Source organism: Plecotus auritus (genome assembly GCF_963455305.1).
Source record: "Plecotus auritus genome assembly, chromosome: 6".
Lineage (NCBI taxonomy): Eukaryota > Metazoa > Chordata > Mammalia > Chiroptera > Vespertilionidae > Plecotus > Plecotus auritus.
In genome coordinates this window covers 30,117,497-30,143,293 of record NC_137773.1, presented here as the reverse complement: position 1 = coordinate 30,143,293, position 25,797 = coordinate 30,117,497, and the positions used below count along the sequence as shown (strand labels likewise).

Below are 25,797 nucleotides of genomic sequence, written 5' to 3'. Positions count from 1 at the left end.
CCTCCTTGTTAGTCTCAGAATGGGGAAACCCTATATTATCCCCAATGCTTAGTTTAGAGCCTGGGACAGAGAAGACATTAGCAAATATATTTATTGAATGAAGTCAGATTTCGATCACACCCATGCCCTCATGTGACTATAGGCAGCCACAAACACCAAGCACAGACACCCACTTCACACAGGTTAACCCCCAACCCTGTCCCAGGTCCAATATACTCACACCCAGTGAGGTCACTGAGGGGTTTTATTTGTACTTACTTTGCTATAAAGTGTTGCTGAGGTAGAGCCAACTGTCCAAAGCTGGCAAGGAACACAGGGACCCAGGGAAAGGAAAGCCAGGGTCCTGGGATGTGGTGCAGGGCCTCTCAGTTATCCATATAAACAATTAATAAATTGGGCAATAAATATAGGATGCACAAGGTTGGAGGGACAGGCAGAGAAGGTTCCAAAGGGTGAGAGGCTACATGTCCCTGGGGAATGAAGGGGTACAGAGTTGGGCATGGACCCAGAGCCTCATTACCCCTGTCCTCCCAGATCAATTTAGGACATATGGAGCAGAGAGGGTTTCAGTCGAAAGGCATCAAGAAAAGAGAAGATGCCCCGCTTTCGAGGGGCAGCCCCTGCACCTCCAACCCCTCCTTTGAGTAGAGGGAGAGGTAGGGGACCTCCTGGGGAGTCCACAGAGCTGGTCCGCTTGAGTCGTAGGCGGGCACGGGCCTGGGCACCCCAAGCCTTGCCTCGAGATGCAGAAGCCACAAGACACTTCTGGTACTGAACCTAGGGAGAACAGGTATGTGAGGATCCAGATCTTTTCTGTCTCAGACTCCCTGAGAGCTTCTGCAGGGCAGGGGACTGGCCAAGGTTTCAGTCTGATATGAGGCTTATAGTCCACCACATCTGCAGCATTCCCAGGCAGCTCAAGAACAAAAACATAACACTTGACATTTACTGAGCACTAAGGGGGGCTGGACACTGTGCTAAATGCTTTGTATAATGTAACAATCCAATTATTTATCAGGTGTTATTATCCTCATTTTACAAATGAGGAAACTGAGATTTCGAGAGAATGCATGACTTGCCCGAGGTCACCTAGCCAAAAAATGGTAGAATTGAGATTCAAATCTAGTCTGACTGCAGACCTGTGCTCTTAATCTCAATCTCTCTCTCTCTCTCTCTCTCTCTCTCTCTCTCTCTCTCTCTCTCTCTCTCTGGAATAGACTAGCCCCTAGCACAGTGGATTCCCTCCTCAAGGAGGTCTTCCACTCAAACTCCATTCCCCATGCAGCTGCCCCAATCTTCTCTCATTTGAATTCAGCAGGGTCCTCAATGGTCTTCCTACTTCTTGTGTCTTCCAAATCTTTTACCTACACTATAGCTTAAGGGGTCTTCCTAATCTGCAAACCTGATTTCACTGTCCTGCTCAAAACTTTTCAATGGCTCAGAATGCCTCCGGGCAAAATGAACTCATCACCCTGACCTATAAGTTCTTCCATGTCCTGGTTTCTGCCATTTTTTTCTGCCCCCATCTGTCACTCCATCCCACCTAGCACTCCAGATACACTAGAGTCTCTCAGATACACTCCCTAATATCTCTCACCTTCACAGCTGGAGTTCCCTGTACTTGGCACACCTTCTGTCCTACTCCTCCTCACCTAGCTAACTTCTTCCTTGGACCTTCAACTCTCCACTTCCTATCACCTCTTACAGGTAGACTTCTTGAGCCCCTGAATGGACCTTCTCCTCCATTATCCTGTAGTGTACAACTTCTTTCTGGTCTGTCTCTGCTTTAACCTAAGGCCGGCGTGCCCTCTATACCACTGAATTACCAGGGTCAGGTACGGTCCCTGCAGGCATTCATATATTTGTTGAGTGAGTGAGTAAACTGAAGAGTGGGAGCATTCCGTACTTAAATGCCCACAGATATCAGGAAATAACCTAAATGAAAAAAAAAAAAGGAAAGACAATGCCCAACTGATAGGGCACAGCCCCTACACAATTCCAGCCCAAGTTGAAATGTATGCATGTGGACCCAGTGTTAGGGATTCTGATAGGTTAAGAAAAACAGGAATAGCAATTATTGTGTGAAATGTCCTGGCAACTCATTAAAATTTATTCAAAAGAGCATGAGGACCAAATAAAATACTAAGAATCATGGTCAACCCTGGTATCAAGGGTTTGTGATTTCTGGAAAGGCTGCCAATCTTGAGCCCCAATCACCAGTACAGAGCAGCTGCAGGGCCACCCCACCCACCATCCCACCCCTAACTCACCATGCAAGCAGCCTGCACAGCTTCGGAGAGTCCCCCCGCATGGGGCTGGCACCAGAAGGCTGCGCACTGGAAGCTCTGACGGCCCAGGTCAGCAATGAGGCCAAAGGTGTGTGGGTCGCGGCCGACACCAATAAAGGTCACAAGGCGCACAGGGCACTGCCATAGTGGCTCCTCCTCTGCATCAGCCTCTGCCTGCCCACCAGGCCTAGTCACTAGAGGGCTCGGCGCAGGTGGGCCCACTGAGCTCTTTCCAAGAGCAAGCAATGATACCCAGCATCCCTGCCCACCCTTCCACAGCCCCCAACTTCACCTTCTGGTACCTGAATGGAATGTGCAGTCATGAAAGAGTCAGACACACTGAGCATGGCGGGGACCCAGGCATCCCGGTCCCCTCGGGTGGTGAGGATGCCAATGGCCTCGTTCAGCACATCCATTCCTGGGGGGACATACCCACTATGCTGTCTCCCAGACATAAGAAGGAAGGAATCTGCAGGGAGTCACTCTAGGCCCTCTCACTGTCTTGGAATTCAGAGAGATGAAAAGAGAATACCTGGGGCTGGGCTTAGAATCCTGAGTTGGGAAAGGATTCCGGGCCATGCAGGGCCATGGAAGCACGCTGAGAAACTGGTAGATCCCACCTCACCCACCTTCCCCTTGCCTTAGCAGCCCACCACCCCCTCCAGCCTGCTCAGTCCTCACCCATGGCTTTGGTGACTGGCAGGGTCCCCATATACAGTGCCTGGTACTTCTGAGCAGCTTGGCTCACCGCATCCAGCAGCTCCGCTGAAATACACACAGCATGTTGGCCTGCATGCTCTGTCAACAACCCCTCTCCCCACCCTTCTGAGAGAGCTGGAGCTAGCAGAAGATAGAAGAAAAGACCATGGATGTGCCTCCAATTCAGGGCTTGGATTCCTGGAACCAGAAGTCCCATATCTCCAAGGAAGTACTAAGTAACCAGGACCCCCTCCCATCTTTCACTAAAATAGTCTGTTGCTGCAACACAGGACCTCCCTCCCCATACCTTGCCTCGGCAGATCTTCAGGGGAGATGGTGTCTAGGGAACAACAAGGGGAGTCACCACTGACCCCTACTCGCTCTGACAAGATCTGAAACAAAAGTTCTTGATGCAGCTAGTTTGAGGCACAGGGAGAAGGGAATTCGGGTAAGGGAATCAATACCAACCTGTCCCAACCACCCTGGCAGCTTCAGACCCAGCTCCATCCCACATTCCCTACCCCACTCCTGGCCCTTACCTGAGCACAGAGCCCATGTAGGGCACTGGCAATGGCCTTGGCAGGGACATCACAGCGAAACACATGGCACTTGAGCATACAGCTGTCTTTGTCACCCGCCACAAAAGCGAAGTCCCTGGCAGGTCAGAGATGGGGCTGGGGTAGAGACTGGGTAGGGGCAGTCTGCAGAGGCTAGAAAGTCAGGCAAGGGATATGGGAAGGATGGACAGGGAAGTCAGGGCTGGGGCTCAAGGCACCTGGCTGTCACTCACCTATCACTGTTCCGGAAGCATGTGGGAGCACAGGAGAGAATTAGCTCAGCCTCTCAGGCCCTCCCCGATCTGTCCCTGCTGAGCTGGGCCCACCCTCCCCCCACCCTCGGGCCCACCCTTCCCAACCAGGGCTGCACAGGCAGGGAAGACAGCTTGGATCCATGTCAGAGGATCTGTGTCCAAGGGTTTAAGTACAAGGGATCAGCATCAGTGGGGAACACAGTCTGCAGTAGGTGGAAGGAGCAACTTTCATTTGAGGAAATGTTGGGGTCCTCACCGTCCCTTGGAGCTGCCCACACCCCATACACGGATGTGCACCAGAGGCTGGCAGTGGATCAGACTGTGGTCCAGGGGATTCACCAGGCTCATGGCATCTTTCTTCAGGATCATTAGCATGTTCTGGCCCTGCCAAGGACAGAGGGCAGCATAGAGCTCAGATGAAGGTGGTTGCCATGGGGAACAGACAATTCAGAGACAACCACCTCTACTGGACCCTGAGCGGAATCCTTGAAGGGCTGGCTAGCTCACCTCGCCCCAGGCACCAGCTGGGGGTTGGCTCCGGCTGCGGGTCTGGGCCAGCTGCTGGATGCAGTTACTGACTGCAATACTGCTCTTCCCTGGTACCAGGTCCTCTTCGGGTACCTCTACCCAGCCCAGAGAGCGGACTGCAAAGCACTGACAGGTTAGGAGAAAGGACAGAAGAGCCCCAAGTGAGTAGAGGTGGAAAAGGGTAAAAGATGCCACAGGCTACACACATACAAACCCTCTGATACTCCCTCCCTTGATCATCTCTGCTCAGCCCAATCCCACCCCTGACCTTTCCCTTGGGGCCTCTCCCAATGCCATGGGCTGGCCCTCAGGCCCAAGTCACTACCTTAGCCCCTGGTTCCATGCTCTGGATGTAGGATTCCTCACCATACCAGGACAGAGAGTTACTGTAACAGAGCAGAGCTGGTAAGGGACCACACTTCCTACAGAAGGGACACATGAGGCACAGACTACTTGATAGGCAAAAGATGTGGGATAAGACCCAGAATATAAGGTCCCAAATATAAAACGAGAGCAGGTAAGGCCCAGGACATATTAAACAAATGTAACATAAAGAGTATGACTTAGAATCTGAGGGAAAATTCAGGGCACATGACATAGAATAAAAGTTGTAAACATCGAGCAGGGTTCAAAATGTGAACCAGAGCTCCAAATGGGGACAAGAGACCCTAGAACAGGACAGGAATCTCCATGGACAGATCCCAGGATAGTGCCCAAGGTCTAGAACATGGTAAGTCGGGATGCAGAATACGGAAAAGAACATGTGGCAAAAGACAGAGCTTGGAACTAGACCAAAACTCAAAATACTGAATCAAAACATGAGTCAGAGTGCAGAACCTGGGCTGGAAAGCAGACTGTAGATCCAGCTGCATCTCTTGAGTGCCATGGAACCCCAAGCCTTTCATTTACCCTGGCCTGGCCTATCCCTGTTACCTCCGGTCCAGTGAGCTCTCCAGGCTGGAGAAGGATCTCCCCTTGGGGGGCCGAAGTCCCCAAATCCCTTCCGTCCTCTGCAGAGAGGGGGCTAAGTCAGTGTAGCATCAGGCTAGGTCCACACATGGGCTCAGGCCCCCTCCTCACACTCCACCTACCGTGCCTGGGTCCTCTGCATCTCCTTGCTCCCAGGTTGGGCGCTGCCACTGGGTACTACCACTTGGTACGTGCCAATAGTAAGTACCTGCAGCATCGTGGATCTTTCTCCAGCCAGGGGGCAGGCCTGGCTCTCCCTCCAGACTCTGGTCCCCCCACAAGTCATCTACAGGAACACGGAATGAGGAGGGGGAACACAGGATTGGAGAAGGAGGGCATATTTGTGGATTCAGAATAACACCTTGTCAACCCTTATGCTGGAGGTCCAGGCAGACGGTTCAGGCTCCCAATCTTGGGTATTATTACAGTGCAAAGATCAGGGTTCATTTGTACCCTGGCTCTCACCCCAGGACGTACCCTCCTCCCTGTGTTTGAGCCTTAGGGAAGCTCTTCACCTTCCCCCTTCCCCTCTCAATCCCCGGTCCTCCCTCCCATCGGACCCCTCCGTGCACACCATCGCAGTTGACCAGAATTATGGCCAGCATGTAATCCTTGCCCAGCATAGCCCCGACCGCGTCCCCGCCGGCCTCTGCCGGCCTGCACTCTCAGCCCAGCTCGTCCTCTGGAGCTGCTGCGCCGACAAGCCCAGCCTCTCTGCGCCGGAGTCAGCCGGACCAGCGGACGCCACACAAATACGGGGCGGGGCAGGGGCCGTCCCGGTGTTGAAATATGACCGGAGGAGCAGCGCCGCTCGCCGAGAGGTGGCGCACGTAAACAGGCGTCAGGATCCCCAAGTGGATGCGCGTTTTGGTGTGGGGACAGGGGAGGAGCGCCGAGGCCAGCGCACCAGCCGACACAACACGCAACTATGAGCTCATCAAGCAGCGGATGACCCACCAGGCGAAAGTGCGCCGGGCTCTCACGCGCACCTGTGAGAGCATCACGCCCAGGTCGTGTGCGCGCGCACGCGCAGCTGAGAACCGAGAGGAGGAGTCACGTGGGAGTATCTGTGGGCAGAAGACCACCTGAGCTCGGCTTCCAAGAAAGCGTCTTTAGCCCTGCTGGCGTGGCTCAGGGTTGAGCGTGGACCTACGAACCAGGAGGTTACCCTCGGATTCCTGGTCAGAGCACATGCCGGGGTTGCAGACTGGATCCCTAGTGTGGGGACTGTAGGAGGCAGCCAATCAATGATTCTCTCTCATCATTGATGTTTCTGTCTCTCTCTTCCTCTCTGAAATAAATAAATATATTTCTGTATACATTTTTTTAAAAAAAATTTTTAAGAAAGCGCCTCCAACCTTTCAAAAAAAATGTCCCGGAAGTGCCTCCGCCCTCAGTAATGATGGGCACTTGGTTTGAGGGGGGCGGGGCTGCGCCTGCGCAACAAGCTCCACGGGGGGAAGATGGCGGATGACAAGGTGAGTGACCGTGGGGGTGCTCTACAGTCGGGGTGGTATTCACACGGTTTTAGTCCTGGGGAAAGACAACGCATGGTGGGGATGCCCCTTGCTTTCTCTGGGGTGGACTTTTGCTCACGTCGACGGCCTCAATAGTGTGGAGTAGGTTGGAGGGGCACTACAGGAGACAGAGCTGAGGAACCTCCAGGTTTCCCCTTTGGGGTCCATCTCACTACCTAGTTTCTCACATTCAAACCCTTCCACTCTGACACACTCCTGACTGCTTCATTCCCTAGCCCTGGGAATTTCCCCTCCCAGAGACACCTTGTTTCAAATTCATACTGACACACACTCATTCAAACACTCACTGGCACACACACTGAAGTTCATACTTCCTGCAGTCAAAATCACTCAGTTCCTTGACCCATACTCTTACAGGCAGCCGTTTCCCGTGCGAGCATGCATAGGCACACATTCAGTTTGGGGTGGCCTTGGGTGGGGAAGGGGGAGAAGGCCGGGCAGAAACCAGGTTTACCTCCAAATTGTCCAGGGCCGTTATTTACCTTTGATCTGAAAGCTCAGCACCACTCACACATTTACTAAGTACTTGCTAGTCCCTGTGTTAGGACTTGGGACTCAGTAGACAAGACAGACTGGTCTCCACTTCCACGTAGCTTATAGTCAAGTCATTAGCATTTTCCTGATTGATCTAATTGAAGGTCCCCTAGCTGCCCTTCCCGCCTTCCCTACACACTGCTTACTATATGAAGTTCTGTAACTTACTGATGCACATCACATCTGTCACGCCCTTCCTGGCCCCAGTGTGAATTCTATCATTTTCAATGCTCTTATTTCCTTTACCAGAGTCATCTCAGGAAGGTATTAATGTGAAGAGGTTTCACAGACTCAATCCATCCCACCTCCTCCCCAGCCTCTGATAGACTTGAGCAGGGGATGGGGCTAGGTCAGTCTGCTGGAACCAGTCTCTCCCTTTCCGTAGGACTCTTTGCCCAAGCTTAAGGACCTGGCCTTTCTCAAGAACCAGCTAGAGCGCCTTCAGCAGCGGGTGGAAGACGAAGTCAGAAGTGGTGTGGGCCAGGTAACATTGCATCTGACGCCACCCCCTTTAGGCTTCATTGCCCAATATGCTTTTGAATGGGTGGTAGAGATTTATTCAGCAAATGGTTATTGAGGGCCTGTTCTCTGTGACTTCAAGGAAAGTTTCCCTGAGAAAATGGCACTTGATCTGGGATCTTACATAGGAGTTAACTAGGTGAAGGGGGAGGAGGGAACATTCCAGGAAGATGGGAAAACATATTCAGTGTTCTTGTGGTGGGAAGTAGCATGATGAACATGGAGGTGAAAGCAGTTCAGTTTGGCCACAGTAGTGGGAGAGCATGCTAGGAAATGAGAAGCAAGCAGGGTCAGATTCTTCTGTGGCCTTGTGGCAGTAGGGTTCTGTGTTTGGAGCCTCTTAGCCCCAGGTTCTGAGATTATGTGATCAGAACTCCTAGGTTATTTTTCTGCCTCCAGAACCTTGAGAAAATCTTTGGAGAGAATACTATAACTTTCCAGAGTAAGAAGAAGCAGGTGATGGGATGCTCTCAGCCCAGATCGAGTAGCTCCTGGTTAGAGAAGGGGAGAACCTACTGAGTTTCCTCCTGAATCTTCTTCCACAGGATGGCTCGCTCTTGTCCTCCCCATTCCTCAAAGGCTTCCTGGCTGGCTATGTGGTGGCCAAACTGAGGGCATCAGCGGTATTGGGTTTTGCTGTGGGCACCTGCACTGGCATTTATGCAGCTCAGGCATATGCTGTGCCCAATGTGGAGAAGACAATAAGGGACTATCTGCGGTCGCTGCGAAAAGGGCCCGACTAGCTCTGGATCCTGTGAGGGAGGCAGGATGAGAAGCTGGGGCCTGCAGGTGGAGGCCTTTCGACCACAGACACCATATCTGGCTTCCCTGGCTGTCACCCAATTGCTGTCTCCAAGTTTCCTGCCACCTTCATCCTTTGTTTCCCTTCCTGCAGAGGGTGGATAGTGGCTCATCAGCCGGCACCCTCGATACCTCCTTCCCTCCCTGACCCCATGGGACTGATCCCAAGACTGTGGCTTCTGAGGCCACCAGACCCTTTCCCTCCCTGAGTGTGGAGTTGCAGCTGACGATGTACCACGGCTCCTGCCTCCTGGGAGCCAACTCCGTATCTTGATTCTCCTCAAACGTGTCACAATCCTCACTGCCCCTTGTTAGTTACACAGGCCACCCAGGGCCTGGTGTGGGCATGAGTGTAGAGGACGGGGGAGTGCCAGGCCTGGGCCGTCCCAGCCAGGCCCGCTGGACCTTGATGCTACTCCTGTCCACTGCCATGTATGGTGCCCATGCACCATTGTTGGCACTGTGCCATGTGGATGGCCGAGTGCCCTTCCGACCCTCCTCAGCTGTGCTGCTGACTGAGCTGACCAAGCTACTGTTGTGCGCCTTCTCCCTCCTAGTAGGCTGGCAAGCATGGCCCCGGGGGGCCCCGCCCTGGCGCCAGGCTGCCCCCTTTGCACTACCAGCCTTGCTCTATGGCGCTAACAATAACCTGGTGATCTATCTTCAACGATACATGGACCCCAGCACCTACCAGGTCCTGAGCAATCTCAAGATTGGAAGCACGGCCCTGTTCTACTGCCTCTGTCTCCGGCGCCGCCTCTCTGCACGCCAGGGCTTAGCACTGCTGCTGCTGATGGCAGCGGGGGCCTGCTATGCAGCTGGTGGCCTCCAGGACCCTGGGAACACCCTCCCTGGGTCCCCTCCAGCAGCTAAGGCTGGCCCCATGCCCCTGCATATCACTCCACTAGGACTGCTGCTCCTCATCCTGTACTGCCTCATCTCAGGCTTGTCCTCTGTGTACACAGAGCTGCTCATGAAGCGACAGCGGCTGCCCCTGGCACTTCAGAACCTCTTCCTTTACACGTTTGGTGTGCTCCTGAATCTAGGTCTGCATGCAGGTGGCGGCCCCGGCCCCGGCCTCCTGGAGGGCTTCTCAGGATGGGCAGCACTCGTGGTGCTCAGCCAGGCACTAAATGGACTGCTCATGTCGGCTGTCATGAAGCACGGCAGCAGCATCACACGCCTTTTTGTGGTGTCCTGCTCACTGGTGGTCAACGCCGTGCTCTCAGCAGCTCTGCTGCGGCTGCAGCTCCCAGCTGCCTTCTTCCTGGCCACACTGCTCATTGGCCTGGCTGTGCACCTGTACTATGGAAGCCACTAGCCCCTGACCACTTCCACCTTGACTCCTGACCCTGGAGATTGGGCGTTACCATCAGAGCCACCTCCTAGCTCCCTTTCCCTCAGCAGCCCTGTAACAAGTGCCTTGTGAGAAAAGCTGGGGAAATGAGAGCAACCAGATGGGAGGATGAAGGTATACCCCTGAGAGACTTGTGGAGTGGGTTTGGTTACGGAAACTGGAAACTCTTAAACATCACCCTCCCTCCCCAGCCCCAAGTTCTTCCAGACTAGGGAATTAAGGGAGCATCAATACCTAGACCTGAGAAATGACCCCATCTCTGATGGAACAGGTTCCCTGACTTATCCTGCATGAATTCAGTTGCCCCCTTCCCCGCCCCTGTCCTACAGGAAAGCCCAATTGCCACAGATTCCACACCCATCACCTTGGCCATTCTGCTGAGCTCCGGTAGCTCCAGGATCGCCTGGAGACAGTGCATCCCTGCTCCCTCCACAGTGCTGCTCTCCACACCCAGCCTTTGTTCTGGAAACCCCAGAGGGGCTGGGGCTTGGCTCATCTCAGGAAATGTTTCCCCTGGGCTCTGGCTTATACTCCTGATCTCTCTACTCACCCAAAGAGCCTCTTGAAGCCCAATGCCCCCTCTACAGCTCCCAGGAGTTACCGTTCTAGGTCCTGCCCCTGCCTAGCAGTGTCCCACCTCCCAACAGCCACAGAAGCTCTGCACAGAGTGACCTGGGACCAGCACAGGGAAACCTGTATAGCTCAATCAATGTCAGACTGCATAAGCAATAAAATAAGGTCTTAATAAAGCATTCTGGAGTGTAGGCGATCCCTACAATCAATCACGATTGCCTTGTGTCTTCTGTGTTGCATAGCTCCTCTCAAACCATTTCATTCCCCTGGTGCCCTTAGTATCTTAATCCTGGGGTAACAAAGACTAGGAGAAAAGGCTGTTTTCTCCTTCACTGTTGCCAGAAGCATTATTTCCTCTGAGTGTTTCATGGAGCCAAGACTGTTCTCCGTCACAAAACTTGAAACTTTCCTGAAGCATGAAACTTCGGTGCTGGGGAATTTGGAAGCTTCTTGGGAATAGAAGACACTAGGCCCAACAGGACAAACTAGACTCTAGGCCAGAGAACTCTTCAGGACTCAATGTGGTTATGATTCTTGTTTCCTCTGGACCCCTCACTGATACTCCTGCCTGTCATCTGATCTCATGGCCAGAGGAATGTCTGGCCCTGCTCCCATGGAAGAATACCTAGTAAACTTGTTTTTAAAAAGTCCCAGACGTATTGAAGCAGAATCTTAGTGAGTGGGGTTAGGGAATCTTTTTTTTTTTTCCTCCTTTTTTAAAAAAAATATATTTTATTGAATTTTTACTGAGAGGAAGGGAAAGGGATAGAGAGCCAGAAACATCAATGAGAGAGAAACATCGACCAGTTGCCTCTTGCACACCCCCTACTAGGAATATGCCAGCAACCAGGGTACATGCCCTTGACCGGAATCGAACCCGGGACCCTTCAGTCTGCAGGCCGATGCTCTATCCACTGAGCCAAACCAGTTAGGGCTTTTTCCTCCTTTTTTTAAAAAAAATTTTTTAAATTGATTTCAGAGAGGAAGGAAGAGGGAGAGAGATATAAACATCAATGATGAGAAAGAATCATTGATTGGTCACCTACACGCCCCACACTGGGGCTCGAACCTACAACTCAGGCATATGCCCTGACTGGGAATCGAATTGTGACCTCCTGGTTCATAGGTTGGTGCTCAACCACTGAGCCACGCCAACCAGGCTTTTTTTTTTTTTTTTTTTTAAAGCAGCTTCCTAGGTGACTGATGCACTATCGTTTGTGAACCACTGCTATCTGCTGTGTAGAGCTATAGCAAACTAGACCTGAATTTGAACGCTGTCACTTACTAGCTGACTGTCCTTGGGCATATATTTAACCTCTCCTAGCTTTAGTTGCCTTCGCTCAGAAATGGGGTCAATGGTACCTTACAATTATTTTGGGTAGTAGAAAAGGCTAAATGAAATAATGGATATTAGGTGTTTAGCTGGGACTGGTACAATGAAACCTGGTTAGTGATGATATTAATTATAATGAAGGTTAGATTGGTTATTGTGTTCCAACTTCCTCTTCCTTCTTTAAGGCCCTTAAGAATAAGGAGGGTCCTAGCCGGTTTGGCTTCATGGATAGAGCATCAGCCTGCGGACTAAAGGGTCCCGGGTTCGATTCCAGTCAATGGTAGTCAGGGTTGCAGGCTCAAGCCCTGGCCCTGGTCAGGGCACGCGCAGGAGGCAACCAATGGATGTGTCTCTCACATCGATGTTTCTCTCTCTCAACCTCCCTTCCATTCTCTAAAAATCAATGGAAAAATACCCTTGGGTGAGGATTAACAACAAAGAGTAAGGAGAGAGGGTCCTGGCTGGGTAGCTCCATTGATTAGAGCGTTGTCCTGATACGCCAAGATTGCAGGTTCAATCCCCAGTCAGGACACATACAAGAATCAACCAATGAGTGCATAAATAAGTGGAACATCAAATCACTGTTTCTCTCTCCCCACCCCACCCCCGTCCCCTTGTTTCATCTCTCTCTAATATCAATAAATAGTTTAAAAAGAAAGAAAAGGGGAGAGGAAACTGCTCCTGAAGGATTCCTGATCACCATATTTCTTCCCTGGGAAAGATCCAGCATGACTGCCTCAGCCTAGTCTACAACCTGCCGGAGCTCCTGGTTCTGTGCAGCCAGGTTTATGATGTCTTGCAGGATGTCAGCCAGCAGGCTGCAGTGGTGATGCTCTGTGGCCAAGGTCTGTTCCTCCCACAGCTCCCGCCAGGCTTGGAACACCTGTGCCCAGATTCAGAGATGTCTGTCCGTTAGCCAGCATGGTAACCAGCTCAAGGCCTGTCCTTTGTCCCTACTAACCTGTAACATGTGGCATGTCCGTGCTCGGGTGGCCTGCACATGCAGGTCATAGAGGGCTATCAGGTCCTGCTCCACAGTGTCCTGCTCTGCCCGAAGGCCTCCAGCTGGAGCCTCAGCACTGTCTGCTCCCGGTGCCACTGCTGTCTCTTCTCGGAGGCCTTAAGTGATAACACAGTCAGCCTTTCGGATCCACATCCCGTTCACGGATTCAACCAACCCCGGATTGAAAAAATATATATTTTTAATGTTCCATTATTGCTGATGTTGTACTATGTAGTTAGGCCCACAGTGGCTGCGTGTCTGAACTGAATATGTACAAAGTTTTTTTTCTTGTCACTATTCCTTAAACAATACAGTATAACAACTACTTACATAATATCTATGTTGTGTTAGGTATTATAAGTAATCTAAAGATGATTTAAAGTATACAGGAGGAGGAGAAACCAAGATGGAGGCATAGGTAAACACCTAAACTGCTGCCTCGCACAACAATATCAAAACTACAACTAAAAGACAAAACGGACACCATCCAGAACCACAGGAAAGCTGGCTGAGTGGAAATTCTACAACTAGAAGAAAAGAGGAAAGCACACTGAGACTCAGAGGAGCTGCAAAAGGCTGAGGTACGGAGACTCGCACGCGGAGAGAACGGGCGGCTGTGTGCATGGGTGGCTGAGCGCACAGCTGGCTTTCTAAAGCGGGAGGGAGCAGGAAGCTCCCGACTGCACTAAACTACAGTCCCGGGCGAGACGCTGGGAAACCAGACTCACTCGGGGGGAATTCGGACTGTCAGGAAAAGAGAAAACACACTGAGACACAGGAGCTGCGGAAGGCAGAGGTCTGGAGGTGCGCGCATGCAGAGAGGACTGACTGCTGAATGCACGGGAGGCTGAGTGCGCAGCTGGCTTTCTAAAGCGGGAGGGAGACGGAAGCTCCCAACTTTGCTGAACTCCATTTCCGGGCAAGTTTCTGGGAACCCCAACTCATTCAGGGAGAAACTGGATTGTCTGGCAGTGGGTGAAACTTGAGGGCGGCTTTTTCTCAGAGGTGCTTGCAGTGATTACCGAGGGACACTGAGACCCAGGGGCCTCATAGAGCAGGGCTGATGGGAAACCAAGGCTGTCTGCTCTGCCCTGAGACTCTGCCCCATCCAAGCTGAGCACAGAGGCTTTTGCAATTTTGCAAGTCTTGTCTCATAAGAGTGTCTCCAGCACAGAAGTTCTCCCAGCGTAGACACAGCTGATCCTCACAGCCAATTGGCCTGGAGGTCAATTCCTCCCAGTGATAACAAAAACAATCAAGACTTAACTACAACAAGGCTGAGCACACAGTCCACAAAGGGGTGCACCAAGAGTGTCCACCTCAGGTAACTGGGGAGGCTGAGCCACTGGGCCCTAGAGGACACCTACCACACAAAGCTACTCTACCAACTCAGGGAAGCAGCGAAAATGCGGAGACAAAGAAACAGATCAAAAATGAAAGAAATGGAGGAAAACAAACGACTGGATATAGAGTTCAAAACCACGGTTATAAGGTTTTTCAAGAATTTCCTAGAAAAGGTCGATAAATTTAGCGAGACCCTCAAGGATATGAAAAAGGACGAACTAGAAATTAAACATACACTGACTGAAATAAAAAATATTATACAGAGACATAACAGCAGACTAGAGGAACGCAAGAATCAAGTCAAAGAATTGAAATACAAAGAAGCAAAAAACACTCAGCCAGAAAAGCAAAAAGAAAAAACAATCCAAAAATTTGAAAATAGTGTAAGGAGCCTCTGGGACAACCTCAAGCGTACCAACATCAGAATTATGGGGTTGCCAGAAGAAGAGAGAGAGCAAGATACTGAAAACCTATTTGAAGAAATAATGACAGAAAACTTCCCCCACCTGGTGAAAGAAATAGACTTTCAAGTCCAGGAAGCGCACAGAACCCCAAACAAAAGAAATCCAAAGAGGACCACACCAAGACACATCATAATTAAAATGCCAAGAGCAAAAGACAAAGAATATTAAAAGCAGCAAGAGAAAAACAGTTAATTACCTACAAGGGAGCACCCATACGATTGTCAGCTGATTTCTCAACAGAAACTATGCAGTCCAGACGGGAGTGGCAAAAAATGTTCAAAGTGATGAATAGCAAGAACCTACAACCAAGAATACTCTACCCAGCAAAGCTATCATTCAGAATTGAAGGTCAGATAAAGAGTTTCACAGATAAGAAAAAGCTAAAGGAATTCATCACCACCAAACCAGTATTATATGAAATGCTAAAAGGTATTCTTTAAGAAGAGGAAGAAGAAGAAAAAGGTAAAGATAAAAATTATGAACAACAAATACATGTCTATCAACAAGTGAATCTAAAAATCAAGTGAATAAAAAAATCTGATGAACAGAATAAACTTGTGAATATAATAGAATCAGGGGCATAGAAAGGGAGTGGACTGACAATTCTCGGGGGGAAAGGGGTGTGGGGGGTGCGGGAAGAGACTGGACAAAAAGCGTACACCTATGGATGAGGACAGTGGCAGAGAGTGGGTGGGAACCGGGTGGAGGGGAGCTATGGGGGGAAAGAAGAGGAACAATTGTAATAATCTGAACAATAAAGATTTATTAAATTAAAAAAAATAAAGTATACAGGAGGATATGTGTAGGTTACATGCAAACACTGTGCCATTTTATATAAGGAATTTGAGCACCCGTGAATTTTGGTATCCCTGTAAGTCTTAGAACCAATCCTCCATGGATACCAAGGGACAACTTACTTTTTCTTGAGTGCCACTTGTGTGCCTGTCCTGTCCTACACACTTCATGTACATGATCTCATTTTATCCAAGGACAACCCTATGAGGAGGTAGTGTCATTTTACAGATTTGAAAACTGGATCAGTGGAGTGATTTAACGCCCAGATTCACATGGCTAGTGAGGGGCAGAGCTGAGATGACACACCTTTCAACAGTTCACCATCACCCTGGGGTAAAGTTGAAATTCAGAAGCATGTCACATGCCTTGCGTCTGACCATGCACCTGCCAGGCTCCTGCCAGACTGATGGTTTGCAATACCCAGAACCCATTTTGCCATTGTTTGGCTCTGGACCTTTCTTCATACAGTATTGTCCTCTCTTAGAACATGTGTTTCTCCACCCCACACCCCATGCACATAAATGTTGTTTCTTAATTTGTTCCAATAAGTTATATTTACTGAGTGCCTCTATGTGATGAGCACAGACTGCCCCTGTGGGGCTCAGAGTCTAGTGAATCCCCCTGGCTGATTTACTTGTCCTTTAATTCTCAGCTTGGATGCCATCATCTCTGATCCACTCCAGCCTGGGTCAGGTACACTTCTTTGTTCCCACAAGCCCCTACTCCCCTCATCACAGCACTTAGCACCAAGAATTGCCTCATCTACCCCCCACCAAACTCTGAGGAGAGAAGGTATGGCCCAGTCTGTTGTGATTGACACCGGATCTCAGCGCACCAGCATAGTGCCTGGCCCAATTAGAAGACTCAAATCCCCTACATGACCCTCCTTACCTCTTCCCCAGCCACCAGGACTTTGACCTGGTCTCCTGCCTCCTCCTGTTCCAAATGCTTTAGTTCCTCTTGGATCTAAATTTGGTGCTGTGTTTGCAGTCTCTGCCTCCGGGCCTGGGCCAGGAAGAACTGCAGGGGCCTGTCGGGCCTATGTGGCATCAATCCGGGCTCACCCAGAAGCCATGTATGCACATGGCATTGGGACATAGGGCCCAACATTTCCAACAGAATCCCATTTCCAGGGCTTCTCCCAGAACTACATCCCAGACTTTGCCCTGGAAGAGCCTGTAGTCTGGACAGAGATTTGGAGGCTATGGGGGGGGGGGGGGGGGGGGGATGGGGGTGTCACTTATTTTTAGTCTCTATTTTTCCTCATCCATAACATGAAGCTGATTAAAGTTATAGAGATTATGAAATGGGATAAGGTACCCAAAGCACTGAGCAGTGACAGGCACTGCTCAGTAAATGGGAGCTTACATGCTTAATTCCAAGGCCCAGGGCTGTAAAAACAACTTGTAAGTAATCATAAAAAGGAAAAAAGAAAAACAGGAAAAGCTGGACGGGCAGCCTCCCAGCCACCCTGTGACAAATCGTGGGAGAGTGCGCCCCCTTCTGCACAAGAGCGAGCATGCATCCCAAGAGTCTAAGGACTTGGCATTTGCACCTGCGCTGCCTTTGATTCTCCTATCACTTCCCTTCTGTGAGCCTCAGTTTGCTCACCTGAAAATGGGGAGCATCAAACAATAAAAAAATAAAAATGAAAAATAAATTTAAAAAAATTAGAAAAAAAAGAAAATGGGGAGCAATATGCTTTCTGCTTGAAATACTTCTGTGGTTTCCTTTTGACTTTCAAGATAAAGTCCAAACATCTCAATAGATTTACAAAGTCCTGTATGACCTAGCCCCTATTTCCCTCTCCAGCCCTCTCTCCTAACTCTATGCCTCAAACCCTATTCTCAAAATATTGAGCTGCTTGCAGTCCCCAAACAGATAAAGCACTTATTTATCTCTGAGACTTTTCTTGTTATTTTCTCTGCCTGGAATGTTCTTCACTTATTGCTGACCACCTCTGCCAGGAATCAACTTCCCCTGAAGTCTTCCTTCCCTTTCTTGCCAAGACTAATTTAGATGCCCCATAGAACCCTATGCTGATAAGCCCTTTAGAGAACTGATATAATGTTGTAATTGTTTCTCTCCGACAGATTGTAAACTCCATGAGGACCCGGATTTCCTAGGGCCTACATGACCAGCACATGGTGAGTGGTCAATAAATGTTTGGGAATCAATAAATTAATAAGGCCCAGCCCGTGTGACTCAGTGGTTTAGTGTCAACCTATGAACCAGGAGGCCACAGTTCGATTCCTGGCCGGGACATATGCCTGGGTTGCGAACTTGATTCCCAGTGTGGGGCATGCAGGAGGCAGCCAACCAATGATTCTCTCTCATCATTGATGTTTCTATCTCTCTCCCTTCCTTCCTCTCTGAAATCAATAAAAATATATTTAAAAAATAAATTAATGAGTAAAGGAAGAGCCCCCTCATAGTGCTATGTAAATAGAGGGAAGGCAGGCAGGCAGACATCAGTGGGGCTCCTAAGAGGTTGGATAAAAAGATATACCACCCTAACCGGTTTGGCTCAGTGGATAGAGCGTCCGCCTGCGGACTCAAGGGTCCCAGGTTCGATTCCAGTCAAGGGCATGTACCTTGGTTGCGGGCACATCCCCAGTGGGGAGTGTGCAGGAGGCAGCTGATCAATGTTTCTCTCTCATCAATGTTTCTAACTCTTTATCCCTCTCCCTTCTTCTCTGTAAAAAATCAATAAAATGTATTTTTTTAAAAAAGAAAACAACTACTTGTAAATGTAAATTAAATCTCACTCTGCCTATGAACCCAGGAGGTCACGGTTCGATTCCCGGTGGGGGCCCATGCCCAGGTTGCCGGCTCCATCTCCAGGGTGGGGCGTGCAGGAGGCAGCCAATCAGTGATTCTCTCTCATCATGGATGTTTCTCTCTCTCTCTCCCTTCCTCTCTGAAAACAATAAAAACATATTAAAAAAAAAAAAAAAAAAAAAAAAGATAAACCTGTGGTTCTGGGAGCACCACAGCCTCAGCTTTAACCTTTGAGCATGCGGCTTCCTCGGTGCCGGCTCCAGGCTTTTACCACCTCGAAGAGATGGTTCAAGGTGGGCTCTGGCCACTGCTGGCCCAGGCACCTTCAGAGCTCACCTTGCTCACCGGCAACTCCCGCAGGGCCCTGCCCAGCTGGCTGAGCCCACCATCTGTCAGGGGGCCCCCAAGGAGGCCTGAACACAGGCTCTTCAGGCCAGCCCAGCGGGCTTGGGCCTCTTCTGCTGCATCCCACAGGGTGGGCTTCACCTGTTTTACCTGCATCCTCCTTCTTGCAGCCCCCAGGAGAGCAGCCCGGAACAAGCTTAGGGAGCTACCTAGTAAGAGGAGACTCAGAGTGAATCACTCCTTCCTCTGGACTCCAAAGCATACTGCCTATAATACTTTTAATTTTCATTAATTGCACTACTCATAAAAACAGCTAGTACCTAAAAACAGCTAATACCTATCAGGCTTTTTACATGTGCCTGATGTCACTGTGCTAAGCTTTCAATGGGTGCCTCTTTTTATCCACACAACACTCCAATGAGGCAACAACTCTAAAATGTTATCCTGCCTCCCCCCACAGTTTCTAGACAGAGCAAGTAAGGCTCAGAGAGATCAAGCAACTTCCTGGTGGCTGGCAAAGCTGAAAGTCAAGCTCAGGTCTGTCTGACACTAAAGTCTGTGCCCTTAATCATGACACCAAACTGGGCTATAAACATGTGTCTGTCCCTCGCTGCTTTATCCTTGAGAGTGTGAACTGCCCAACTTATCTTCCATGTTCCACAGGGCCTCGCACAGGGGGAGGTCTGGGAATGTGTTGGCCAGATGAATGTATATTTGTTGATTTCAGAGACAGTCAAGGGGCCTGAGTTTTGTAGGGTTTTTGTTTTTTGTTTTTTAATGGGTACCTTTCCTTCTCTGATCCTCCCTTTCCTCGTCTGTAAATTAGATCTGCCTCATGGGGTTTTAGTAACAACCGAAGGTACTAGTCAGTGCTTGGTAAACTGTTGAAGGCCTCTGAAGGATGAGGGGTTGCTTTTACTATTGGCCCTGCCTCTCCAGACTTCTGCAGGCCGGCCACCCTGGGACCAATCTGAATCCTGTCCCTTCCAGAGAGTCAGACTCCCTCTGGGCTAGTGTTCGGGCTTTAGCTGGTTGGATGAGAGGGTGGAGCAGGCCTAAGGCCAGATCTCAGAGCTTCCCAAAGAAAGCCACACTCTCCCCCTCCCTCAGGCCACCTTGAGGGTCCAAGTGAAGAAGAATGCTGGTGTAGTTGCTTCCTTCCAGGAACCATGAGACAATCCAGGGCAGAGAGCCCTCCACCTCCTCTTCAACAACCTTACCAGCCAACACCTGCAGGGGGCGGGGGGTGGGCAGTCTCTGCCAGGGGACAGAAGGAAGAAAGCCATCCACTGGTGGATGGAGAAAGAAACTATCCCAAATCACACTCTGATGGAAAGTTTGACTATTACCAGTAACTTTTTGCAACCTTGTGTAGATTTTAATTTTATTATTATTTAATTACACAAATAATATACTCTCAGTAAAAAATAAAAATGTTCAATTTTCTATCTGACTATGCACTTGTATTCAGAATATATAAAGAGCTCTTACACCTCAATAAGAAAAAGACAAATAACCCAACTTTTAAATGGCAAAGCAAGATAATATCAACAAAAATGTCAGAATAGGGAACTCTGGGGGTCAGTCTCTCCCCAGAAACATCTGGCAAAAATGGCCAAAATCAACCTTGCTAGAAATCTGGGAGATAGTCAAAGATCTATAGCAACCAAGTGAATGCTTGTCCAGGAGAAAGGCAACTTAAATATGGTAAGAAATCTTTGTGGCATCTTAACTTACCTAGCCCCAACCTCCTCCCCAGCACAGAGGTGGTCTTGTAGACAACAGCACACATTTCTGGTGGGGGTGCCTGTTTCTGGAGGGAGCAGAGCCGATTTTGTTCCCAAAGAAGTGTGTTTGTCCGTTTTGACTGGTTGCGCTTTCCCCCAAAGGTCTGACAAAAGGGGCTTCCCTTTGTTTCTCTTATCTTGGAACTCTTTCAGGGCAGACCAGTTACACCAAACATAAAACGTTGAAAAACGTTGTTTTTAAAACATAACCCCTCCCCCAAAACATTGAAAGATGACAGAACAAGTAAAAATAATCATTGGGTAGATACATGGAAAGATACATGGAAAGATTCAAAAGAAAAGTTAGAGAGTGAGGTTTGGGGGGATCTTTAAAAAGTTCCCATGTGTACTGGGGGACCTAGAAAGCCATGCAGGTGCCCAGGGCAGGATGCATACTCAAAAAAGCCCTGAAAAGACCCTAAATTTTCACCTCTGGCTGACTTTTAGGCTCAGTAAAAGCAGGAAGTGAGGCTAAGGCGGAACTATAAATGGCTTGACTAAGCATAGAAGGGGTGACCCAACACAGACAATCTGTAGAAACCTAGGGAATTTTTTTTTCTTTTCCTTGTCCTCCTTCCAACCCTACCCCTCCTCCTCCTTCTTCTTCCCTTTTCTTTCTCTCTTTATTCCTTTTTTTTTTCTTAAGTTGTTGCTGCTGCTGTTTTTTTGTCCCAGGAATTTAAGGAATTATGTCAGTTCACTGGCTCACCACTAAGATTAGAATGGAAACTTCAGTAACCACAAAGAATACTGTCCTTGCAAAAGTTGTCTAGAAAAGTAACTAAGCAAACAGATGGCTCCATCCCAAAACAAGCAACAATGCATACCCTGGAGAGGAGGGTGAATCTGGTTTTTAGAGTCACTACATCACCATAATCAAAATATCAGAATACTAAGGGGAAGGATGGAGACTTAAGAGACCAACACAATAAAGAATACCATCTTTAAAAACAATACTCAGATTGACCAGTCTCCAACAGAAAAAGTATAAGATATGCAAGTAAACAAGAAAATATGGCTCATTCATAGGGAAAACATTGGAATTAACAGGAACTATCCCTGAGGAAGCAAGGACATTAAATTCACTAGGCAAAGACTTTAATTCAACTATCTTATATATGCTCAGGAAACTAAAGAAAGTGATGTCTCAGTGAATAGAAAATATCAATAGAAGGAGAGCAATTATTATTTTTAAAAATAGAAATTCTAGAGCTGAAAAGTACAATAACAAATTAAAAATCCACTAGAGGGCAGATTTGAGCAGGCGCAAGAAAGAATCTCATCCAACTTAAAGATAGGTCAAATTATCCAGTCTGAGGAGCAGAAAGAAAAAACAATGAAGGAAAATGAGTCTAATAAACTTGTGAGATGCCTTCAAGTATACAAATATATGCATAATGGGAGCCCAGAGCAAGAAGAGAGAAAGGGGCAGAAAGAATATTTGAAGAAATACTGCTCAAAAATCCCTCCAATCTTATGAAAGACATGATGAATCTATACATCCAAGAAGCTCAAAAAATTCCAAGGAGGAAAAACTCCAAGAGATCCACACCAAGACTTGTTACAATCAAACTGTCAAAAGCCAGACTCAGAGAGAGTCTTGAAAATAGCAAGAGAGAAGCAATTTGTTATGTACAATAGATCCTCAATGAAATTAAAAACAAATTATTCATCAAAAACTATAGAGGCCAGCCGAAACCGGTTTGGCTCAGTGGATAGAGCGTCGGCCTGCGGACTGAAGGGTCCCGGGTTCGATTCCGGTCAAGGGCATGTACCTTGGTTGCGGGCACATCCCCAGTAGGGGGTGTGCAGGAGGCAGCTGATCGATGTTTCTCTCTCATCGATGTTTCTAACTCTCTATCCCTCTCTCTTCCTCTCTGTAAAAAATCAATAAAAATATATTAAAAAAAAAACAAAAAACTATAGAGGCCAGAAAGCAATAAGGTGACATGTTTAAAGTGCTGAAAGAAAAAAAAAAGTGTCAACTAAGAATTATATATCTGGCAACAACTATCCTTCAAAAATGTAAGAAAAATTAAGATATTCCCAGATATCTTAGCAAAAGCTAAGGGAGTTCATTGCTAAAGAGAGTCGTTTGGCCTGTTGGAGGTGACGAAAGGAGAAGATTCAGATGCTGCCCTGAACCTTGACATTCATATTTCAGTCACCCCAATCCCCTATCCCCACAGCTGTCAGACTTACAGGGCTCCTGGGAGCTGCAAGATCCTCAAGGCCCCTCGCCATACACTCGAAGTCCCAGAACCCTTAGGAGGGTCAGGCCCTGGGTGGGACATAGTGACATTAAGCAGAGAGCAGGCCCTGTGGAGGAGAGGCTGGGATCAGGCCAAATGTCTAAGAGGTGGGAGGTGACAGGTACCCTCTTGTCCTCACCTGCCTTCACCCACTGTGGCCCGCAAATACAGTTCTGAGGCAGCTCTTGAGTCAGACACATCCACCTCCTGGGCATCTTCCACCATGCTGGAGGAAGGGGAGGCTGAACTCACCCTTAGGCACCAGAGTTTCCCAGAACCTCTGCCTAAGGATCCCATGGGGGTCCCAAGAGCCTGTAAGAATCATCCCCAAGGCTCCAAGCTCAGTATATCCACTAAAAGTCTCTCATCTTCTTGACCTTATTTTTTGTCCTGTCATCTGCCCGGTGAGGCAAACAGGGTAGTTGGGATTGCTCCCATTGTACAGATGGAGAAACAGAAGTTCTGCTCAGAGAGATGCTTGAATCACCCAGAATAATAATGGTTGAGCTGAAGAGGTATAAGTGGATGGGTGAGAGGAGTGAGAGGGATGGGGATATGGGATGAAGGGAAAAGGGTGAGATGGAGTCCTGGGAGCAAACTCAAGCCCTGTAAACATGACCCCAAGCTCAGAGATTCTCTCCTCTGGGGTGGCAGTGGGGGGAAAACCTCCAAGGGTCTGGTTTGGGGGTGTCAGCCCTGCCTTTGGGCCCAGGTCACTCACAAGCCCAGAGGGGCCACATCCAGCACCAATAGGTTCTCTGTCCCTGGAGCGGGCAGGTCCCGAGTCCTCCCGCTAAGGCTGAGCTGGGATCACACAACCACAACAAGTGTTACAAACCAAGCCTTTCCCTAGCCTTCAGCTCACGTGATTCTCATGCTGGAGCTCTGTGGGCCAAGCAAGGCACCAAAATTCAGCCATTTCAGGCAGGAAAAAGGAGACCCCAGAAAGGTAAGTCCACACTGGTGAGCAGCAGAATGGAGCTAGACCCAAGCTCTTCTGACTGCCCTCCAGGCTCAGGCTCTTTCTGCAGCATCACCATGGCCTTGGCTCCCCAGATCTCCCTTTCCTCCAGGGTCTCACCTGCACCAGGTTAAGAGCACTAAGCACAGGGTCAGAGCTCCCAAGAGGCAGAGCTTCCTCAAACAGCATCTGCAGCAGCTAAAGTGGAAAAAAGGGGGTTCAATGGCGATTGAGAAAGGGATGACCAAGAAATACCTTTCAAGATTTCCTGAGGATGAAGTCTGTGTTGCGCCCTGTGCTTGGTGTTGAGGAAACGGTGTCCAGGACAGAAAAAGGCCCACGCCTCACAGTTCACAGCAAGCTAAACAACTGAGCAGACATTTTCAATGGGGCCTGCTGTTTGCTAAGGCGGGGCCCGTGAGGTTCTGAGGCAGCTGTTTTGATTTGGGGCACTTTGATGAAGTCCCAAAAGAACCCAAGAACTTTCAAGTTTATTATCATTATTAGTATTATCAAGAACTGTGAAAATTAGACCTCCCTGGATATTTGATCTTTTTTTTTTTTAATATATTTTATTGATATTTTTACAGAGAGGAAGGGAGAGGGATAGAGAGCCAGAAACATCGATGAGAGAGAAACATCAATCAGCTGCCTCCTGCACACCCCCCACTAGGGATGTGCCCGCAGCCAGGGTACATGCCCTTGACCGGAATCGAACCCGGGACCCTTCAGTCCACAGGCCGACGCTCTATCCACTGAGCCAAACCGGTTTCGGCGGGATATTTGATCTTTGCACACCACTCCTTCCTGTCCCTCACCCCATCGGCCCCAGACTCCTACCTTCTCCGACCTGTCAACAGCTGGATAAATTGACCCTGGCCAAACATCCTGTGAGGGCTCTACAGGGGCCTCAAGGAGGGATTACCTAGTTCAGCTATGGTGGGGAAAGGAAGGTTCTTAAAGGTGCCCTAGAGGAAGCAACACCCCAGCCTCCTATACCTGTGGCTCCTCTGGGACTCACCTGAGGCACAAGCCGGGGTGCCTCTGTTTCCCATCCCCAAAGCAGCAGGGCCACATTGTGTCCTTGACCAACAGAGCCCGGTGTGCGCTGGATTCATGCTAGCAGCTCCTCCTCTGCCTCCTGCAGGGTGACACAGGCACAGCCTGGCCTGAGCAAAGGGCTCTGGAAGCACTCAGCACCCTGGGCTCCAGAGGCCTGAGGGCTCCCACCCTGCTCCCATCGCCCTACCAGACCCCCCTACCTGAGCAGCATCAGAGCCCAGGACTCTGTCAAAGGTGATGCATTGTTCCTGTGGGCAGAGCTGGGGTGAGCAATGTTCCTCCCTTCTTCCCCTGCCCCACCCATAGTTTATCCCCTCTCCACCTGTGTCTTCAGAGTCCCGGGCTGAAGCAGGCGAATGCTGTTGGGCCCCTCCAGAAGGAGTGTGGGGTGACAGGTCTCTTCAGGGCCTAAGAAAGGTGAACTTCATATCAACTCTCATGAGGGAAACTGAGCTCCCAGGACTCCTGAGTCCTGCCCTCAACCTTTGCCTCAGTTTCCTATCCTGAGATGGTCTAGCCCTCTCCTTCTCCCAAGAGGCTCCCCCAAGCTGCACTACCTCTGATAATGAGTGTGTGGTTTCTTACCAGACTCTCTAACCCGCTCCACTTCCACCTCCATGGTGAGCATGGCCTGTGGGTTGTCAGTGAGGGCTGCAGGGGCTGAACTGCCCTAGCCCCAACCAGCCCCTGCGCTCACTGCCTCTCAGTACTCCATGGCTTCCATGCCTCTCAGATTCCCCTCAATAATTCATCTCTGATATGAGGATCTCTGGGCGAGGCCTCTAAATAATTACTTATCAAAGGATGTGACAGTCCTCTCTTTTCTGAGTTAGAACATTGCATGGGATTCTTCTTTTTTCCTCTTACAAAAAAAATGTTCAACATATCTAACTGTGCAGAGAATAATACAATGAACCTCCAAGCCCCCAGCTTCAGCACTTATCGACTAATGACCAGTTTTATTCCTTCCCTCTCTTTCCCTCGCCACCCCCAAAATTCTCTATTAAACCATTACACCCCCAAAGGATTCTTTTGAAGCAAATCCCAGGCATC

The 25,797-nt window shown here is 49.3% G+C and overlaps 4 protein-coding genes across 5 annotated transcripts; 2 read left to right on the top strand and 2 right to left on the bottom strand.

The window, feature by feature from the left end:
• Positions 1-73: 73 nt before the first annotated feature.
• On the bottom strand, positions 74-6,276 carry APBB3 (amyloid beta precursor protein binding family B member 3). Of its 2 annotated transcripts, XR_013960988.1 has the most exons (13): positions 5,870-6,169; positions 5,418-5,581; positions 5,260-5,336; positions 4,652-4,712; positions 4,306-4,452; positions 4,055-4,182; positions 3,527-3,641; positions 3,295-3,379; positions 2,970-3,053; positions 2,591-2,706; positions 2,271-2,462; positions 1,827-1,935; positions 74-777 (listed from the first exon to the last, which is right to left on the bottom strand). XR_013960988.1 is itself a non-coding variant. In XM_080676210.1 (12 exons), exons 1-12 carry the CDS (start codon positions 5,916-5,918, stop codon positions 541-543), a joined length of 1,455 nt encoding a protein of 484 aa, XP_080532336.1. In that variant the 5' UTR covers positions 5,919-6,276; the 3' UTR covers positions 74-540. The 2 variants fall into 2 exon arrangements, 1 of the variants encoding a protein (XP_080532336.1); XM_080676210.1 differs by lacking the exon at positions 1,827-1,935 and having other exon boundaries at positions 5,870-6,276.
• On the top strand, positions 6,211-8,629 carry LOC308252137 (SLC35A4 upstream microprotein; the record flags this gene model as incomplete). Its single annotated transcript, XM_080676212.1, has 3 exons — positions 6,211-6,773; positions 7,753-7,851; positions 8,432-8,629. Exons 1-3 carry the CDS (start codon positions 6,759-6,761, stop codon positions 8,627-8,629), a joined length of 312 nt encoding a protein of 103 aa, XP_080532338.1. The 5' UTR covers positions 6,211-6,758.
• A 404-nt stretch (positions 8,630-9,033) lies between these two features.
• On the top strand, positions 9,034-10,008 carry SLC35A4 (solute carrier family 35 member A4; the record flags this gene model as incomplete). The annotated part of the gene is made up of 1 exon (XM_080676211.1): positions 9,034-10,008. The coding sequence occupies one exon, from the start codon at positions 9,034-9,036 to the stop codon at positions 10,006-10,008; it is 975 nt and encodes a 324-aa protein (XP_080532337.1).
• A 2,684-nt stretch (positions 10,009-12,692) lies between these two features.
• On the bottom strand, positions 12,693-25,363 carry LOC308250714 (uncharacterized protein; the record flags this gene model as incomplete). Its single annotated transcript, XM_080673404.1, is given in 12 exon segments — positions 12,693-12,833; positions 12,912-13,069; positions 13,682-13,697; positions 16,448-16,522; positions 16,526-16,576; positions 18,674-18,891; positions 22,865-22,947; positions 23,443-23,525; positions 23,803-23,880; positions 24,704-24,790; positions 25,067-25,152; positions 25,330-25,363. Coding segments are annotated over 12 exon segments (1,110 nt in total).
• Between the last annotated feature and the right edge of the window lie 434 nt (positions 25,364-25,797).

What these genes read in the sequence shown, in the direction of transcription:
- APBB3 (XM_080676210.1), bottom strand. Translation starts at nt 5,918, where the DNA reads ATGCTGGGCAAGGATTACATGCTGGCCATAATTCTGGTCAACTGCGAT. An exon ending in CAGCTGGTGCCTGGGGCGAG is followed by an intron (nt 4,183 to 4,305) that starts GTGAGCTAGCCA and finishes TGTCCTTGGCAG; the next exon opens with GGCCAGAACATGCTAATGAT. An exon ending in GCCAGTCACCAAAGCCATGG is followed by an intron (nt 2,707 to 2,969) that starts GTGAGGACTGAG and finishes ATGTCCCCCCAG; the next exon opens with GAATGGATGTGCTGAACGAG.